This window comes from Telmatherina bonti (assembly GCF_933228915.1).
Source record: "Telmatherina bonti genome assembly, chromosome: 11".
Classification (NCBI taxonomy): domain Eukaryota; kingdom Metazoa; phylum Chordata; class Actinopteri; order Atheriniformes; family Telmatherinidae; genus Telmatherina; species Telmatherina bonti.
The window spans coordinates 19,334,138-19,354,898 of record NC_136629.1 but is presented as its reverse complement, the minus strand read 5'-3'; the positions used below and the strand labels follow the sequence as shown (position 1 = coordinate 19,354,898).

General features: G+C 39.1%; 1 protein-coding gene across 1 annotated transcript in view; it reads right to left on the bottom strand.

The window, feature by feature from the left end:
* Positions 1-525: 525 nt before the first annotated feature.
* wdr11 (WD repeat domain 11) overlaps positions 526-20,761 on the bottom strand; it is a gene marked incomplete at its 5' end in the record, with an annotated part of 62,064 nt that continues 41,828 nt past the window's right edge. Inside the window, 15 exons of the mRNA XM_079248742.1 lie at positions 526-2,264; positions 4,256-4,335; positions 4,977-5,122; positions 5,402-5,499; positions 5,796-5,961; positions 6,562-6,657; positions 9,468-9,648; positions 10,603-10,668; positions 10,990-11,052; positions 13,096-13,204; positions 13,351-13,522; positions 14,825-14,939; positions 16,530-16,636; positions 18,632-18,779; positions 20,345-20,466. Coding sequence (XP_079104868.1) covers positions 2,062-2,264; positions 4,256-4,335; positions 4,977-5,122; positions 5,402-5,499; positions 5,796-5,961; positions 6,562-6,657; positions 9,468-9,648; positions 10,603-10,668; positions 10,990-11,052; positions 13,096-13,204; positions 13,351-13,522; positions 14,825-14,939; positions 16,530-16,636; positions 18,632-18,779; positions 20,345-20,466 — 1,872 coding nt within the window. The 3' untranslated portion in view covers positions 526-2,061. The remainder of the gene's footprint in view (positions 2,265-4,255; positions 4,336-4,976; positions 5,123-5,401; positions 5,500-5,795; positions 5,962-6,561; positions 6,658-9,467; positions 9,649-10,602; positions 10,669-10,989; positions 11,053-13,095; positions 13,205-13,350; positions 13,523-14,824; positions 14,940-16,529; positions 16,637-18,631; positions 18,780-20,344; positions 20,467-20,761) is intronic.

Here is a 20,761-nt window from a genome sequence, read left to right as displayed (position 1 = left end):
TCTCTTTGTGCAGCGGAGAGACAAGAAGCAGAATACATGTGAATGAATAAATCTGAGGCGATGAAAAGAGTGAAAACGGTTAGACCTGGGCAGCAAGCTGAAGCCAGCTGCTGGCCCTCCTCCTGAGCTAAAAAAAAAAAAAAAAAAAAAGAGTAATTAATTGCGGAAGTGGCTCACGCTGTGGCTAATTCACCTTTGAGACGGTTTGATAAATGAGTGAACATTCAAATTCAGTCTACCTGGGTTGAAATCAAAAGAGGAGCATTAAAAAGAACAATTAATAAAACAGATCTTTTACAAAGTGCCTGCAAATTACACAGCAGAGCTCCACAAACCCTTCGGCTCTTATTAAGTGACAAGAGCGCCCTCTTGTGTCACAATGAGCTTCAAATTGAAAACAAAACCCCCCAAAACATGAAGTTAATAATATCTGAATTTATTGCCAACCATATATACATATAATTTCCTTGTGTAATACAGCTTAAAGCACTGGGAATCACTGTGTAAACAATAAAGAATGGGACAAAGATTAACGCGAGCACATCTCTGATGTTAAAGAAAATATACATAAAGACACGTCAACATGCCTGGTGTTTAAACGTTTGCAGTATAATGGAAAGAAAAACAGTGTACGTGAGTCAAAGTGACGCCAGTCATCAAGAGGCAGGTCAGAACACATTGCTTCTGAAAACATACATACAGAAACAACATGAAGTCCCTAAAATAGGTTGCCATAGTTACACTGCCATTTTTTTTTTTACTGTAACACAGAAGAGAAACAACATTTATGAAACACAGCAACAAGAAAAAGTTCCCAAGGATGAAAATACTCTTGTTTCAGGACAAGGTCACACACTACACAATCACTAAAGTCCTTGCTTTCCTCTTCCAGATGATGATGATGATGGTCTGGATACGTTTGTAAAAACGAGGCAGAAGCAGAGGTAAAGGACAGGCGCCGGTCGGTGTCGATCATTCCAGCATGATGGGTTTTAATGAGCGACAGTAAGAGCAGCACAGATTACTACATGTATCAGAGGTCTGATTAACACATTTAGATAACTCTTTTTGTACACACACACACACGCACGCACACAATATAACTTCAATATACAAACAATCAAAATCCACAAATTGAGTATTCTTGCAAGTCTTAAAAAAAAAAAACATGTTAAAATGTTGATTTGGATAACTGGAATGAATTACTCAACATCTAATTAACTACCTGTTTAACCTGCGTAGGCTAATTAGATGCTAACTCTCAGGTGGTGCTCAGATTCTTCTCCCTTCTCTCTGAAGAGAGATAACACACCACAAGTGTCTCATAAATGCAGAGCGGCCGAGTCATATCATCTGACAGACAGTCACTCAGCAGTTCTAGCTCGGAGAGGTTTGAGCAGCAAGCTACACTACTTGTGGATTAAACGTCTAATGTGCGATGTGTCTCACAGATGGATAAACATGTTTTCATTTAAACAATCAAGTCTTTTTGGTGAAACTCAAAAGTGCAAAAAATCTGATCTTGGAATTCAGTCACGGAGAAACCAAAGGAGAAGCTAATCATTTGGGGATAAATACACCGGGTCATTATTATTTTTTATCTTAACATTAAGGCAAATTAAATGTGTAGAGCTACAACAGTACTTTGACGTTATTAATACAGGCACAGAAAAAAAAATCTCAACATGTAACCATTTTAACCATTTAAAAAGAAAAAAAGAATCTAAAGTGATAAATAAACAGAGGCTGATATAAAAGTGGTGGTAATTTGTCGATGGAAAGCAGAAACAAAGCCTTTCTTTTGCTGTTACATGCATTTAGACATGAGCACAAACACACTGGTTTTACATCACACACACACACGCACACACACACACACACACACACACGTACATAAAAAATGCCGACTACAGGTGCTTTCCAGTGACAAACTCGCTTGTTCTGCTGATGTGAAGATGATAATGTCCTCCTGGATGCTGACAGAGATCATGCATGGTGGTTGTGTTGTATAAAGACTGAATCCAAAACCCCGTAATAAACCTTCTTGTTCCATGTTGGAGATCACTCGCTGCTCTCCTGGCCCGGTTCCGCTTCCTCTTCGCCGACGATAGCGTCCGGCGTGCCCCCCTCTCCCTGGAAAAGCTCCTCCATCAGCTGCTCCCCAGCACTGCCGGCCCGCGACGCCCAAAGAGCCGCGCCCTCCCGCAGACCAAGAGAGCGTAGCAGTCGTGCATATTCCAGAAATGAAGCCTCAATGAGTTTATGTGCACGTGCGGGTCAAGGACAACGCAATGTTTCAGTGTGGCTTAAAAACAAACTTTCCCCAAGTTTCTGCAATGCTTGTGGATTTATAATTAGTTGGGGGAAAAAACTGCTGAGTCATGGCTTCCGTTACTGTAAATGTCATAAAAAGGGGATTTGTTGTGAGACTGCAGCACCGACTGTGTTGTCTTCAGACAGGTCAGCCTTTTCCACATTGTGCGACTGCTGTGTGATGCTGCTGATGAAGAATAACTAGCTGTCTATGTTTGTTGGTCGAATTGTTTTATTAATGAGTTTATCAATCCACTCTAATCAAATAATTATCCAACAAAGACATAATAAATAATGCAATATTAAGTAGTGGGGCTTTTCTAATGACACTTGACAATAACTTGATGTTATTGTCACCGTGAATGTGACCTGGTTTATAGATATTGTTGAAGTCAACCTCGAGCTTTTTGTCAGTTTTCTGAGGGTCATTTGCATGACATTTCCATCTGATACCTAACTACTTATTGGGACAAATAAATAGTATGCAATCTTTTAGGGTTAAGTGCTCAAGTTCAAGAGTGCAACAATCCAGTTTGCCTTTTGAAAAAACATATTTTTGCAAAATGACAGAACTTCCTGATATATCGGCATGTCTCTGAGATGCTTTGGTCACAATGACACAGAAAGACTGCAAAATAGTTTCCTTTCCTCAATCGGCTGCAGGTTTCTCTGCTGTTGGTTCTGCCGACTGGGAGCTAGCGTTTAGGGCTAACACTAGCGCTCAGTAAGCCTTAAAACTCATTTTTACTTTATAATAGATCCAGCCTGAAAACAAGTTCCCACAGTAAACTCAACTTATCCTGCTAAACACCAAGCTAATACTAGACTTGCTGTTCTATTCTGAGATACGTGTATTTTCTCATCTGCAGATGGCCGACTGGCGGTACTAATCTTCTTTCAGGCACAGTCTCATCAGAGTCTTGTTGAACTGGCTCAACTTGTTAAAGTACTTTATTAGAAAACTGAAAACAAAAATAGAAAAATCCATCTGTAACCCCTCACAACAAAACTCTGCTTCGGTGTGACTGTCACTATTTAATTTGAAAAGTTTGGGGAAGTGTATTTTAGTAATTGTGGAGCAGCTGATGGTGCAGGTAATGACACTGGGGAAAAAACCAGTAAGAGCAATAGTTTTTACTTCCCACTTCAAATCAACAGCAATGGCAGACTTGAATTTTGAGCTGAGACGAGATAAAGACGAGAAGTTCTTCAGCTGAACGTGATGCAAAAATCAATAAATAAAAAAAACGCAAAATATAAATAAGTTACTAAATGAACAGCTGAACAAACAAACTACTAAACATTTATAAATATATCATGAAAGATTTATGCATGAATTTTTTTTCTTTCTATATTCATTTTTGTACTTCGACAGTTCTTTTTTTTTTTTTTTTTTTAACAATTTACCAATTTGTATCTATTTATTTATTTTAATATATATTTCTTCCCACAATATCTATGTTTTCTACATGCTTTTTATTTATTAATATTTTCATTTATTTCCAGATTAATTTATGTCTTCATTTCTTTGCTGTCTGGTAATAAGGTGGATGATTCTATCTTCAATCTGCAGCTCACTGATTGGGGAATTTTCTGTCTGTATCTTGCAGGAGACTGATCCTGCTGTGGATCAGAAGGAAGAAAAGCCAGTCTAATTACTGGAAAGCAAAGAAATACAGAAATGTATACGTGCAAAAATAAAAACAATGTGCTGAGGTGAGACACAACAGAACTATAAAGAATAATTTAAGTTCCTTTAGCTAAATTCTATGATCTCACTGTGTCAAATGCCCACTAAGAATATAAAACTGTGATTTAAAGTGAACTTCATGCAGGAAAAGCTCCCAGTTATGAGATGCATGTCTGCAACAGAAATGGAGAGTCTCAGCTCTGATTATAAATGGCCTTCGGATTATAATAATGGTTTTTTTTAAAAGGATATTCGAAGTGTCGTTGGCCTCCATCACCCCGTACTTCAGACAAGCTTCAATGAAGAGCGCGGCGCGATCAAAGTGCCTCATGCTGGCCGGGAAACAGAGACAAGAAAAGAAAGACACGGACAGGAGGAAGTTAGAACTGCTGCCAGGAACCAGCATCATCCTTGCCTTCATGTCTCCGTTCCTGAAGCATACATCAACCCTGTCGCCCTGATCACTGTCTAATTCGCTGAGAGCGCTTTTTGCTGCCAGGGGCATCTCGGAACAAAAGCTGTCAAGACTGAGGATCAGCAGCAGATCGATGCTGAGGTAAGAGACACAGGGTCAGTCCATATCCAAGTATCTAATAATATATTCAGGAGAAAAAAATGGAGAGAGACAGAAACTGAGACCATAATGTGTTTAAGTCAGTGGGTGAATAAATCTCCCATGAAAAGACTTGATGTGTAGAAAATAGAATAAGAAAAGTAACAGTGGTTTTGTTTCATTCATGGATTTGTATTGGCAGTAACCATGTAACACGGTAAAGACCTTTGTTTAAACTCTGAAACTCATAAATATCTGGAGAATAATATAAAAAATGTCAAATATTATTGAAAGGAGACTCCAAGCAGAATATAAGTAAATGGAAATTTACAAACTTAGAAAAAGAGAAGAAGTCATTTCTGAAGGGTTTCCAAACAGCAAATCACTGCAGATGAGCACCGATATTTAAATGGTTCGTACCTGTGCAGCATTTCTCCCACTTTGTAAAAGCAGCCAAGGGAAAGCAGCACGAGGATGGCTTTGGATTTCTGGTTGACCTGTGGGGAGCACAGATGTTCTGCCCAGCGCTTCAGCACGTCTGAGCTCTCTGCTGGATTCAGCCGCACCTGGAAGCCCACAGAACGCTGACTTAGTCATGAACTTGCATATATGATGTAAAAACAACGTACAAGGTAAAAACAGAGTGCAGCAGCCTGCAGGTGTGACCTTCTTGTGGATTTTCACATGAATTTGGACTCATGCTGCTAACTGGAACTCTTAAAGCAAATTTAAAATAGCTGATTCTCTTTTACTTTGCAAACTTAACACCAGACACTTCACAGATAGTCCAAGCACTGCAGTGTGTCTGTTGCCTCCTGTTGATGGACGCCGTCACGCCGACTTACCTTAGCCAGCCATGCGGCTCGGTTCCACTCCCCGTAGGTCTGCAGGTATCGACAGGCATCTGCTGCCTTGTCAATCAAACACAATAACTGAACTCCCTCTGAAAAAGGGCAAAAGTAGACAAGTTCTAAGCATGTGTGAGATGAAGAAATTATGTACAAATTCCCAGAAAGCAGTTAGAAGATTTATCAGTGTATTAGTTAAATCATTTGGTTTATTTCCAAGAAAACAAGAGCAGCTCTATTTTAATCTAAAATGATGAAAAGCAGAATATCTTACTGCTGTTGTCCTTCAGTAATTAAATAAATGAAAGAAAATGTTAAAGGGCATATTACTTCTAATTTTCTCATGGAAACAGAATTTTACTACGTGCCGACCGGCATACAGAAATGCTACCTGCGAGTTTGCCGTTAGCAATCATGTTGGTGGCCACAAGCTTGATTGTAGACTGTGAGGGGCCCGAGGAGGTGATGGTGGTCACTAAGCAGGCCTTGAGTGAATCACAGTAGTAGCTGGAGTTGTCTGCGCTGGTCTCCAGCAGTAATTGCACCGCCCGGTCTGTCTGAGAGCCACAACAAAGGGAAGACAGCGTGATGACTGAGGCAGCAAAGGAAAACAAAGCATTAACATCACCGGCAGGTAACCGCAGCGAGAGAGCTGAGCAGAGCAGAACTAAGAGGGGGAATTTATGTTCATTATTCCACTTTTCATCTGGGGAAGATGAAGGTTCAGTCTCTCGCTGAGGTTGGTACAGGCTGACCTCTGTGTGTCTGAGTGTTGGATGGCTGATTGCAGCCTGTGATTACAGCAAGACCGGTGACACTGAGAGAAGAGATGCCAGACCCCACAGAGTGGGGCGCAGAGGAGGATGGAGGCAGCACTCGCTGTCTTCAGAACTGATAGGATCCATTTAGGACTATGACTATAGTGTGTTTACGGCTACAGAGTGTGAAGGCAAGAAAGGCTATGTGTGAAAAAGCAGGTGACCTCATCATTCATATGTTGCAGAATGCCAATCTCAAAACAAATACAAAACATTTAACAAGATATCTGAAATCTAAAATATCTGAGCAGGAAGATGAGACCCTACTTCCATGTGGAAAAGTGCAATTTATTCAGTAAGCGTCCATGCAGATCACAGGGGGGGGGGTGTAGTACTTACCTGGCCCAGCAGGAGGAGCTGGTCAGCGCATTTCTTGGTGTGTTCATAACTGGAACGCTTCACCTCCTGCAAGTGAACCCGATCCAACTGGAACTTCTGTTAGGCGGTAAAGGTGGAGAAGCAAGTTAATGCACTGCTGTTTTTGTGTTACACACTTCATCCAAAGATCAATAGTCAAACCTTGTGAGGGAAAGACTCAATGAAGAAATGTGTCAGTGCACACTGTTCACACACCACGCTATTTATATGAGTAATGATGAAGAAAAAGGGGAAAGAAAGGAGGAGAGAGAAGGGAGGACAATTACAGGAAAATATACTCCAGAGATGGAGAGTGTAATTATAAGGTGTTTAAAAAATTCAAGAGGTTCTCTCATGCCTGCCTCCTCCGCTGCCTTTTATTACTGGCGGCTGTTTCCTAATTATTTCATTACACGTTCGCTGATGTTTCTTCTTTTTTTTACTTCTCAGTCAGGAAATGACTGGCACGAACCATGAAAACAGCCAAAGAATTATGGTTTTATAAAGAAAAAGCAGCAGAGTTATGACTGTCTGTGTGCTCACTTTTCTATCCATTTTTATCACACAATCCTTTTCCTTTTTTTTTTTGCTCATCATAATGACAAATTTTCCTTCAAGTTAAAACCATCAGAATAAACCCATGCAGAGACACCAAATGAGTTTAGTAACTTCAGAACTGTGCGCTCTATACTGAAGCCATGGATATTAGTCATTACAGTCAAGCTACTGCCACTAAAGCCGTTTTATGACCGCAGGAGCTAAATGCTGCTGCAGAATGTCTGGGTAACTTCTCAGAAGTTGTAACTTTTTGATCACTGCATGGGTCCTCATTAACAGGCTGTACAGCTTTTACAAAAGCAGAACGAAGTGTAATCTCTAAAAAAGCCAAAAAGGCACAAATATATACATATTTTTTTAAAAAGACACACTTATGTGAGACTTTTTAATTGGACTTCTTTGAGCTGAAATCAGACAGTCCATTTAAACCTTAATGCTAAGTAAAAGCATTTCTTGAGTGACTATTCATGTTCTTCCTTTCTACTTGTACCTTGCATATATTGACAGAAAATGTGGACAAAAACATGAGACCCAGGCAGAAATTCTTGAATTAATTTGAATAATATCTCATTGTTACAGTACTGTGCACAAGTCAGGAGCAACCCAGGTATCTTTATATATTGTTAGAATATAAGAAAAAGATGCAGACATTTTTGGACATATGTGCAAATATGAATGAAAATACAATATATAAGGCAAAAGAGTTTGTATTATTAGGAGTTTAAAACTGTATTTCTGACTCGTATTGATCATCATGCACAGCGCCACATATCAGTAACTCAATATCGACACATGGCTGACTCAGCAAAGGAATGCAAGAGGGCATTAACAAAGGAAGCAAGGAAAAGAAAGAGCGAAGGAAACAGTAAGAAAGAAGACAAGAGTCAACACTGAACTCACTTTTACTGGCTGAAGAGAGTTCAGAGAAGAGACTGGATGCAAGATTGAGGCTGAATTAGTGTTCATTAGGAGTGGCAAAGTGTGAAAAGCTGCCAATGTTGTGGCTTTTAAGTCAATATCTGGTGTGAGAACATTTATTGTTCAACTCAACACTCCTATACAAATGATATGAGATTTTAGAAGTCGTCACTCATAGCACTCTAAGTATCTTGACGGACACTTCAAAGCTCCTTTTTGGTTGGTTCTTGCCTTTTTTCAGAGGTTCATCACACCATAAGACCTGTTGCCCTTAATTTTCACTGCAGTTCTTTTGTCTCATGGCATACTTCAGAGTTTTCTCCCCATTTTGTTTCCTTAAGAAGATTTCTTGACAGCCACTCATCCATGGAGACCATTTCTGATAAGCTTAGGTCCAAAACATAGTCAGGTCCTGCATCTGGTTCTTTGCAGGATTTCTTTTCTATTTCCAATGGACAATACTTTCAGAGGCTGTTCATCTGCTGTCCGTGTTTTTATGATCTGCTACTTTTATTGTCCTTTATTTAACCTATTTTTAAGGACATGCTGAAAAAGCATGGCACATTTTAAACTAAAAACACTGTTGCATTTTAAAGTGCTCAAAGCCTCTGAGATTCATGCATTAACAGGGGCATGCACAGAAGGGTTGAGGGGGAGGGACAAAGGGCAGCTGAGTTTGATAGACACATATCACCATCCAGTCATATAGAACGGGCTGCTTAAAATGACAGGATGGTGTTTTTTCAGTCCTGTCCGTTCCACAGATGACTGAACATTTTTTACTTTGGTGTTAGAGTATTTAATTAATTGGCTGCAATCGGGATGCAAAAGAGATTTTATCCAATATAGTAAAAAAAAAAAAATGCTCCTGGAAAACATCTCCTACCAAACATTTAATATGCATTCTCTCAAGGAAGTTTTCACAAACTCTTAAAAACAAATTATTTGGATAGAGTGGCATTGTCTCAACGGCCTTGGACACTTCTCAACAGTGTGTATTGATTTAAAAATGCTTGAAACAAGAGAGATATTTCTTTATTAATGCATCTGTCCAAGTGAAGGCGAGAATCACTCCATGGGAGTGTTCGGGGAATTAAATGTTGTAAGGAATACAATGATAGATGGATTTGACCTCAAACATTTGGAATCGCTTGTTGCCCTCTGTGTAAAAGAGACTTCAGGAAAAAAGCAAGAGGTGATACACAATGTCGTCAGAGATGGTATGTGTGACTGTAATGATGTGGGAATTATGGATGACAAGAAACTGGCTTATGGTGTTTGTGCATGTTCCAACTCTGGAAAACCCCTGAGGGGATTTCTAAGCTTATTTCTTTTAATGCTGGAATCATAGATTAGTTATTCACCTATCTTTTTTTCTATGTTCATTATAGAAAAGAACTTGGTTTACTGACCTGGAAGTAAGAACTTTCACATAAGATGTCATGGCAGATGTCCAGGTGGTTCTGAGGGGATGGCTGGGTTCCTTCATTTCCCTCTCCAGCGGTCACACTTAGCTGACGAGCCTGCGCAAATGACTGGAGGTAATGGGAGGCCACTGTCCAGAAGTGAAGGTCAGACTCGTCCCCAAACAGCCTGAAGTTTACCACAACAATGTGTCAGCTAGATTTGGAGAGAAAGATGCTCTCCTTGGTGTAATTAGTCACACTGTGCAGTCTCATATGTCACATGGTTTCCTTAGTAGTACGCTCGCTAATGACCATAGATCCTGTATCTTCCTGCCCCCACGCCTCAATCTGTCAGTGAGCCCCCCCTCCTCCTGCTGCTTTTTCTTGAATTGTTTAGTCCCTCCAGCCTCCTTTAATATAACTGCACAGGCACACAGCTGTTGCTAGGTTACCTAGCAGCATTTTTACAACGGCATGGGAGTTGCAGACATCTTCATGAGTTCTGTGGAAGTATAGCTGCAATATTTAAAGAAAAAAAAAGATTAGGGGCTTTTTTGGAGTTTCTGGAGAAATCACAGCTTTAATATCAGGACGCAAAGAAAGGAAAATGTTGCATTTCTGCTCTATTATGGTGCTCTAGATTTGTCAAATACTTGGGAAAAATAAGGTCCGAAGCAGAGAGGAGATCAGAGTTGCAGACATCAGCTCTATTATCATGATTTTTATTGGAGCAAATGAATCACACAGTACAAACACGGTAACTATTATCATTTCATACTCTGGCTGCTAATATGAATGTTTTAAACAACATCGAAACACAACATTACACCGACTTCTTTAAACTATTTAATTTAAGTAAGTATCCAAATACGCAAAGATTTTTACTTTGATCCGATAATCCTAAGAAGTCTGAAATGTATTCATGTACATTAGCTGTTTTATTATATATTAGCAGTCGTAACACAGACGGTAGAAGGCCTTTTTTTTATCATGCCTTTCTTCCAATTTGTTTTAGTTCATGTAAACTGCTACTGAACTCTGTCAGCATGAACCACCTCCAAGTGTGCCGTAATCCCTCATGGCATTGCAGTTTGCACATCAAAAAGCAGCGGTAACAGCACGTAACAGTGTTGTAACTCACCGTGAGACCAGGAGGCAGCGCTGCAGAAGACTGAGCTCGGGGTCCTGCAGCACACTCTTCATATCACTGGGGAGCCAATCACAGACGGAAAATCAGAACACAGCCAGAGCCAATTACGCTTCTCAAACTCAGCAGCGCCAGAACCTCTGTTGGTTTTATTTGTTAGCTAACAGACTACACGCTACTTGGGTCTGCAGCTTAAACATAAGGAACCATGGAACCATCGCAGGAGGTAAATCTATATCAAAACATACCTGGCTCAGACATATAAATATACAAACATGTGCTAGAGTCTAACTTGTGGTGTTTGCATTATGACTTTAGGGTTAATAATGTAAGCACACTAATTTGTTATTAAAATACACAGCAATACGCGTGATAACTCACTTCGACAATGAGTTGAGCTGCTCCTGGATCAGGCCTTTAATCTCAACCTTTTCACTGTAATCTCTGGAAAAAAAAAAGGACTTAAGTCAATTTAACAGGTCCTTTCACATTTTCCTGAAATGAAAACCAGGTTTATATTATATCAGATAACCTGTGTGATTACAGAAGTCTCACTGAATGTGGTGTCAAGAAAAGTCTATTATATTATCATAGCACTTACACCGAGGTCAGGTAGCGTTCAAGGCTAATATAGCTGCCGGAGTTATTATAGGCAGCTTGAAAGAAAAGCATTGATGCAGTCACAATACAGGAAATTACCAAAGGTGGAAATTTACTGATAACCTGGAATTAATTTTATTATCAATCCGGATGGAATCAAATTCAATTCCAAGTGTGTTAACGATGGTCGTAACAATAAGTACTGAAAATAAAGTCATCTTATTGGTCTTATCTTTTAGATATATAGTCATAGATGGCGGAGAATTTTGGACAGATCAACCTGGACAAAGATAAAATTTTAATAATAGGTTCTGAAGACAAAAGAGACATTATTTTATAGAAATGACAACACTTTAAGCCTTCTCAGTGTGTGGAAAATATGGGTGTCATTTTTCCACTCTTAGCTGGATTTTATTCCACATATTAGAAATGTCACAACAAAAGGACTTATGATCCTAAAAATATAGCCAGAGTCTGCCCACTTCCCTGCCTTGCCAGACTCGGTTATTGTAATGTACCGCTTTCTGGTCTTTCCAAAAACAGCATTTCCTACCTATAGTTAATGCAGCATGAGCTCTAACCAGGACAAGAGGGTTGCAACACATTACACCATACACACTGCATTGGCTCCCTGTACTCTTCAGGATTGAGTTTAAGATTTTTTTAGTGGCTTATAAATGTTTTTATGGTCTTGGGCTTGTGTTTTTACTTTTTAATTCCAGTGCTTTCTTCCTGGGCACCGTTCACACCAGTGGTTTTGCCTGCTTGGTCTGCAGGTTGTTGTCGAAGTGGCTGCCCTTTTCTATGTGGCTTTGGGGCCTGCACTGCAGCCTTGTGGCTGTAGCTAAAACATATCTACGCTCCTTTAGAGTATACCGTGGTGTGTGAGGATGGGAAATTAGTCACCATCCAATCAGATAAAGGTAAAAATACAGAGACAAAATTAGAAACAGCACTTTTATAGTACTGCAAGCAGTTTATTTTCTCTGGACAAGATATTTATAAATGACTTGTTTTCCACAAATGCAAATCTGTTTTACAACTATGGAAATCATTTTCTTGAATTTTCTTAAAACTTGAATTTTTTGGGCAGGTTGTTTTTGCTGGATGCCAAAACTTGATTTATAAATACAATCTCTAAAATTATTTGCAAACATTTATTTACAGCTGCAAAAAAAAAAAAGATGTCATTATATTGATCCTATTAACATAATGAAACTTCAGTAAAAATCCATTTCATTTGGCTCGTTTCAGCATGAAGTCAGTCTATAGGTCGCATCTTTTTAAAAAACTTTAAAGATTATCTTTAGTTAAAACAATATTAAAAAATCTGCATACTATTCTTTCTTTATTCTCAAAGCTGTGCAGTAAACGATATGCGAGAAAAGAAATACTGATTTAACCTGAAGTACTTTAGCCTAATACTGCTGTGTGAACCGAATTTAAAGTACTGTTTTACTTACTTGTAAAACAAAACTTTGCATTAACAATAAGTCAGCAAGAAAGCAAATGTCCAGCGGATTACACACACACACATATATATATATATATATATATATATATATATATATATATATATATATGTATATGTAGTCACACCCCTCAATAAACAGAAGTATTACACATTAAAATGGGAAAAAATATTTCAAGATTTTTCACACAGATAACATCTGTTGTTAAAACTTATTCTAATCTCTCACACCAGCTTGCTAATAATTCCTGCGCTTAAAATATCTGGTTATAACATCATTCTAAGTCATAATACAAGTTTAACTCACCAAGCAGACGCCTCTTAGAGGGTTCTTTGGATATATGAAAGGTCCCTTCTGTGTGTTTCTGACATGCTTTAGATTTTACACTTTTATATAACAAGTTTAAGAGACTTACACCTGAGTGATGTCCATAGTGAAGGTTCCTGACCAGGGTTGCAGCAGAAGGAAAGCCTTGAGGGTGAGGGCAGCTCGGGGCAACAACAGGTAAGGGCACCACACTGGATCTGAGGATATTCCACACAGGCAAACAGGTACTCCACATTACACTGTGCCTTTTACACCAGGAGGTGTGAATGTACTCTGTGTACTTGAGACTCTTATATGGGATTTTTCTCTTTCATCCCTTCAGATTCTTTGTTCCCTTGCTTACCACTCAGATCTTGTTCATCCATGCGATAGCTGGCGGACTTCATAGCCATGTCCAGCACTCGGACGCAGCCGTCATCCGATGCCAGTACAACCTTGTCTGATGTGCACCAATCAATGTCTAAGACGCGGTAGTTCACATTGCGACCGATGCGCATGCTGCTGACCATTTGGACCTAAAAACAGAAGAGTTAGGATCAGAAAAACTTTCTCACGCCTCAATGAAACAATCATATGAAATCTTTTATTCTAATGATTCCATTTTTTATCTCACAGCCACAGATTTGGAGGAATTAAGCCATTAGACAGTCACTGCTAAACCAAACAATGTGCTTAACAGAGCTAACTGTTTTACTAAAATGGAACGGCTTCTTTTAAAGCACCTTCAACAAGATCAAAAAATGGAACATGCAGAATATTTGTGCAAAAAGACCGGTAATGGTGTGCTGTTTAAACAACTGGTCAGCTAGGTGCACTGGTGTTAAGTGATTTATATTGAGTACATTAAAGTAAATTAAAGAGTCAACAGTCTTTCCAGGGGATATTCTCAAAAACCTCTCTCTCCTGTGTTCTAGGAGCCAGCAGTCGGTGTAACCCAGCTGTCAGCAAAGCACTGAAGCATTTCAGAAGTCTCTCTGCATTTCCTCTCTTCCTTTTCTTCTCTTGCTCTGTAACTGTTCCTCGTTTCCCTTTACAGTTTGATCCATCTGTTGTCTGCCGTTCCCAACTGTGGACTGAACAGTATCCAGAAAACAGAGCTCCACTGGGGACAATCTCCTTCCACCTTATGCTCTTCCATTTACCAAGACGTCTATCTTTGTCCACATTAACGTGGACACTCTTTTAAAAGCTCAATGCACCTGGGTGGGCTGACGAAATAATTGTGGTGTGGATAAAGATGATAAGCAAGAAAAGAATAACAGAAAGGCATGTTTATTATATAATGCCAAATGATGAACTCTAGTGGAAGGATTCTTAACTGAGGTAAGATAAGTACTGCAGGGAGGATAATACTGTTGGTAAAGAGGCGCAGAGATCATTCATCCTGTTAAAGCAGAGCTCTTACATGTCAGGGACAAGCAATGTATACTTACATGCACTGTAATGACTGTTTAACACTACAGGAAAATTACACGATATATTATTACTGCAGTGTTCCTTTAGTGAGAAGACATTAGTTTAATACACGCTATAACAATACCGCTGTGCCTCAGTGAGCCCAGTGCCATGGAAACCAAATGAGTCAATCACAGTAAACCACTGTAAACACATGCAATGAGCTGAAAAACTATTGCAGCTTCTTTTTTTCTTTATTTTTTTTCCCACAATTTCATTTCTGAGGTGCAGTGAAGCGATGCTTGCAGGCATTTTTATAATGTGTTCCGAATGCATCAATAAATCTCTAAATCAACAACAGAGATGCCATCATGATGACATTTCACAAACAGTTGGCTGAGAATTGGGGTGTCATGGCTAACCTCTTTGGTGTCCCAGACTTCTGCTCCATCTGTGTACATGACCAGCAGCTTTTGGTTGCCCTTACCAGGGGCAAAGCGGATCTTCTTCACCCAGCCACGGTGTGTTGGGATGCCCCTGAAAACATCAGCTTTACTCATATTTGCACAATTCCTTATCTATAACTTGAACACACTTTTTTCCCCCTGACATCCTAGTGAGGTCAGTTTTTTAAACACTTACATAGAAATACTGATAATGACATGGTAAAGAAAATAAAAAATAACTTTTGGTTCCAGTTAAAAAAAAAAAAAAAAAAGAAAAATAGATAAAAGCTAATAAACAATGTATTTAAATGGGGAGACACTCCATCTGCTTGCATTTAATTATTTTTACTTTGGAAATTCAGGACGTTTTTGGGATGCAATCTTGGTGCAAGGTGAATGGAAACGCCAGTCATTGACAGTAAAACTGGTGTTATGACTAAAACAATGGAAATAATCATATTTTAATGCTGTTTGCAAGTACACTGTGATCCAAATTGAGCACATAGGATATGAGTTCTGCTGGTGTCTATGGAGTCCCCAGTAGCTCTTGATGCAGAATACTTGGCTTGCATAAAGCTGTATTCTGCCCAGGCTTTACCAATTCTCATTAAGACTGAAGCTTGTTACAGACGCCATGAGAAGCGAGAGCTTTGTATTTGCTCTCGAGGCTGCAAGAACAAGAAAAAATTAGCATAGCTTTTATGCGCAACGAACCCTGTTATTTCATATTTAACGAGAAACTTTGTCCGCGGCAGGGCGAGTTGTGCACACGGCTGGGTCTGTGTTGCAACATGTAGAAATTTTTGTACTTTCTCACCACCTCGATCAGCTGTTTTACAATAAACAATCTGTTTTATCTGCATCAGAAAAAATGTGGAAGAAGCAACTCTCTGTGTTAACCACACCCACCGTCATGCAGAATAATTTGGAACTACTTTGAGGAGCAAGAAAACAAAAAAAATTTTTTTTTTTTTTTTTTTTTTTTTTTTTTAATCATTGACAGTTTTGTTCAATAAAGCTCAATAAATGTTTTTTTTGGGTTTTTTTTTTAAAAAGTGCATTTACTGTCATTTACATGGATTATTTAGAGGAAGTAAACTAAACAGCACAGGCATACAAGACTGCTACACACAAAAGCTTTCATTTGAAAGCAGAACAGTGTAGAGTTTATGAGGGTTACTTAATACAAATAAAAATCAGAAAAATAAAAATACAGTTTTTGTTTTTTTTTAATCCTCAAATTAAAAAGTGTAAAATAATCCGTAAAATAAAATGAAGTTTAATCAGTATTGGTGACCCTGTGCTGTGATTGAGGCAACATGTGAAGGATGACTATTTGTGCAAACTGGTTGAGCAGCTTAATCAAAGCTTTTTAGCAGCACATTGTTTGGGGGTGGGGGGTGTATGGCACCTCAACAATAAATGCATTGATGATAATGGATTTTGTAGTGTTGAGCGACTTCTGATGGCATCATGTACATCATCTGATCCAATTAAACTGGATACATTGGAAATAATGGTTGGTAATAATGTCAGATTGTAATCAAGCAAATACAAAGACAGCATCTTAAGCTTGTTTTTAACATCAATTCATCTGCTGATTAATCGCACAGTTTTAAAGCTCCAAATAGCTCATCAGCAAATTAATCTATTACCATGCAGGAAACATTTCAGCTTTTACCTTGACAAACGACCTTTAAGGTCCCAAAAGTTGAGATTTCCATCGACATCTCCAAGCACCAGGGTGTCACCTTTCCAGGCGATGCAGGCAATACTACCCATGCTGCCCTGCAACAGAGAACACCGATAGTAATTACTGAGACATTAAGTCGAAAGAACGAAGACGGATCACATATATGATTAAATCAAACAATTAAAAATGTCTACTGAGTAGTATTGGAACATCATTTAAAGTTTAAAGAGAATTTATGCATCATACCTCCTGTGATTATTTTCAAACTTTGACAGACAAAAAGATTTAAAGAAATGTGATCCAGCAGCTTTACAAAGGAGCTGCTGTAGCTATTCCCCTTAAGACTGCTGAGATAACTTGCAGTGTGCAGCATGACACCTCAGACCTGCAGTCTGACGTCTGTGATTATCCTCCAGAAACGGCAGATATGCATCAACAAGAAGTATGTCATTGTTTACACGTCACACCTTCCATGCAGCCAGCCTCTAGGTTTTAAAAACTGCATCATTTCAATGCACATAAAAGTCTTCTTTATTCCTCTGCTATAAAACACTCTGCTCTCCAAAATTTAATGTTTGAGCGTGAATAAAAACAAGACAGTAAATTGAAATATCTTTGGCAGCTGAGTGGTAAACAAGCGTGGCATCTGGCTTTCAGTACGGCTAGGCTATGCCTGGAGACAGAATGCTGATGTGAAGACATTAAGTACCAGCTCACCCACAGCGTGTGAAACTTTTTAGTCGTCTCTGTCACTTTTCTCACAGTGAATAAAAGAAAACCTTTGGAAAAATAATCTTTATTTGTCACAATAATGAGGCTTTAACATCTGCAGGTAAAGCCTGCGTCTATTGTGCAAAATATTCCCCCCCATAGCAAAGAAAGTCCAGACATGATACAAAGCTTTCCTTTGAAAATAATGTATGACATGTATGTTATTGTGTTTAATAAGAAAGTTCAAGGAAAGTAGATTCATAGTGTAAAGTAACAGATGCAGACTGTATTATCCCAAGAGGCTGCTACCTACACGACAGCATGACTCAGCTCAGTGAGGTTAACAGTGTCTGAAAGTTTCTGAAGACAATCTTCCAAAAGACCTCTGAAAAAATTGCATAAAACACTGAATATCATCCTTAATGAATAAATAAAAAGGGCCCTTTCTTGGAAGAAATATATGACTCATAATCAAACCTTATAAGAATGTTATGAAAAGAAATCACATCTTCAGAAATACCTTTAGTCTGGTCATTTTACTGTCAGGGCAAATTAATATTCCTATTTCTATGCTTTTGAGGTAAATGCCACTTCTCTTCCCAAACAGCCTGAGACTCATTCTACATCAGTGACGTCAACAGATGCAAAACATTCTGGGACAAAATGATGGTGCCAAAAAAAAATTAAAAATTAAAAAAAGAAAGACTAACACACATTCAGGTGCTTCTTTGTTCTTTAAAAAAAAAAAAAAAAAGGTAAGAGGACATAAAGCTGTGCAGCGTGTAGATTGTTTATGACTAACTCTGATACTTTCGGTTGGCCACCCTTTATTCTGAAGCCAATGTCTTTATCATCCTCCACATTTGTCTCACAACAAACAACCTGAAGGACACAGAGGGGGGAGTGAAGGCTTTCACAGTGGAGGAACCAGTGAGTTAGGCTCTAAAACAATTGAAATGGTGCATTGCAGATGCGAAGAAAGAAATGTTGTCAAGAAACTTTGCTCTTAAATACGAGAAACTGTGAACTGTCTGACCAAGAACATATAATGATGGCGGTTAAAAGGAAAGGAGAGAAACGCGGCACTTATCAGTGTTTTCATCCGTAGAAGAGACTGGACAGAGATGGATGTAGTACACAGGGAAGTGTGGGGTCAATTTTAAAAGAAAGGGATGAGAAATAGCTTGAAGAAAACAAAAAAGCAGATAAATACAAACACTGACCAAAATAGAAGATACAACTTAGAAAAAAGGAAAACAGCATAAAGTTTTTGAGTTGTAAAAGGACAATCCTTGTTCATAAAAATGTTGTAAGGATGACCTTCAAGCCTATATAAAAAAAAAAGACAAGAGAGTGGGTCTGGGTGTCACTGGACTCACATCAGGGGGAACTCGTGCACCATCTTTCACCGTGTTCCCCTCTACAGTGATGTGATAGACCTGCCCGTCTGTGTCAGTGAATACAAAGTGCTCCCTGGCTGAGATGGCCTGGCTGGTCTCCGACTTGCTCTCAGCATCCTGAAGGAGACTGCAAGAGGGGAGAGAGAAAAAAGTAGAAAAACACAATTCTGCATTATATTTTGTATGAAACACTTTGGGCTGGTTATCTTTGGCATTCTGCTGGTTATAATGGAAAAGCAGAACTACTGTCACTTCTTCTAAAGATTATTTGTAAGCCAGAGGCAGCAGATAAGATGTGGGAGAAGCTGAAGTACACCGTCAGTTAGAAATACATCGTTTTTAGTTTATTAAATCTGAAAGAAGAAGTAAAATCAATGACCCGTAAAATATTTCTGCATTTTGGCTGCAGTCTGCTGGGAACGGCTACTGGATGTTAGATAATTAGGTTCAATTGAAAATTTTGTGCTTATGACACTTATTGTGTTATTGTTTTAATCCTCTCTGCAAGTGTTTAAAAACTGTTGGATGCAATTAACAGACCTGGCAAACAGATTGACTCGTATCAATGTGGGGGAGGAAACACTAAAGGAGAAAAGCTCGTCTTTCTATTGCTGATTAGGCTGGGAACCATCAGTAGATTTCCCAGATCTCTCTGGCTTGGAAAGCTGAGTGATCTGGGACAAAAAGCTTTGGTCAGACAGGGACACGAGATGACAGTCATTCAGAGGGAACCAATCAGGCCTTTATGAAAGAGCAGAAAGACACTGGACCTGTTGGTAGTTTGTCTAAAGGCACCTGGAATACAGTCAGACCACAGGAAACAAAACCTGGAGGGCTGCGTTGAGACTTTGTGTGCATTTGTGCACCTTAACACAATTATTTGGCAGGAGCAGGACATTTTTTCAGACAGGTGTGGGAAGGAACAAAATAATTAACTTTGGGTTTTGGCCAGAAAAAGCAAAATGAGATTTAACCACAGTGTTGGAATTAAATGAAGTTCATGATTAGATTTTAGTTTTCAACTTTATAGTCCAAACATAAAGCTAGATGATATCTGATATTGGTTTCATGTCATTTTACCATGTTCCTACTTTAATCCCTAACCTATGTGTGATTCAGTGAGCTAATCAAACTTGTATTTCTTTTTAAATATGAATTCATGCAGGTACCAGGCTCAGGTGTCAGTCTGAATAATACAAATCTACTTGGACAAAATTCCCATCAGTGCATCATCCCGTCAGTATGAATTAGCCACAGCATCATTCTGTGAGGAAACTGGAAGAATAGTTAGGATTGAGAAAAGAACATTTCAGAAAAACACAAAAAAAAAAAAACCTTTTTTTTTTCCTTCGGGTCTCAGGCCGAGGTGAAGGCTTATATTTCAGTTAGACCAGAACCTCATGTTGACCACCAGGAAAATACAGTAGTGCAACGTACTGGGGGAAACTGATGTGCCCCAGCCAGCACATAGACCTGAACAAGGTTGAGCACATCTAGAGATATCTGAAATTTTCTATACAGGACACTTCATGTTTCATCCTTGTGGAGTCTGAATATTTCCTACAAGAGGATTAGATGAAACTTAAAAAAGAAGAAGCATATGTAAGATCATTCCCGATGAAAGGATTTGAAAACTTTCCACACGTGATGTTTATCTCTGAAAGAAAAGGCATCATAGAACTTTAAACACACCTGATGACCGAGGACTCAACGCTGCTCTGCTCGGCATCCGACACCGTCTGGCGAGCCATGGCCTCCCTCGCTGCCATCTGCTTTTTTTTCAGGCTCTTCAGATTGTGAGATGGGGACCATTCCTGATAACACACACACACACACATACAGTTGTACTACAAACACATTTGCTGACACGAGAGGATACCGTTTAACTGCAAGAAACCAACTAAGAAGGGACAACAGATACTTGCATTAGTGGCACATAGGAACAGAGTAATGATGCTGCTGCTGCTGCTGCTGCCCCCCGCCCGACCACCCACAACTTTTGTTGAAGTGCTGGAGCACTGTTGCTGTAGTTTAGCTGACCTAAGGTTGCTATCAATATGGAAATAAGGCAGCGAAGAGGGGCTGGGGGAGGCGGGCATGTATTATTAA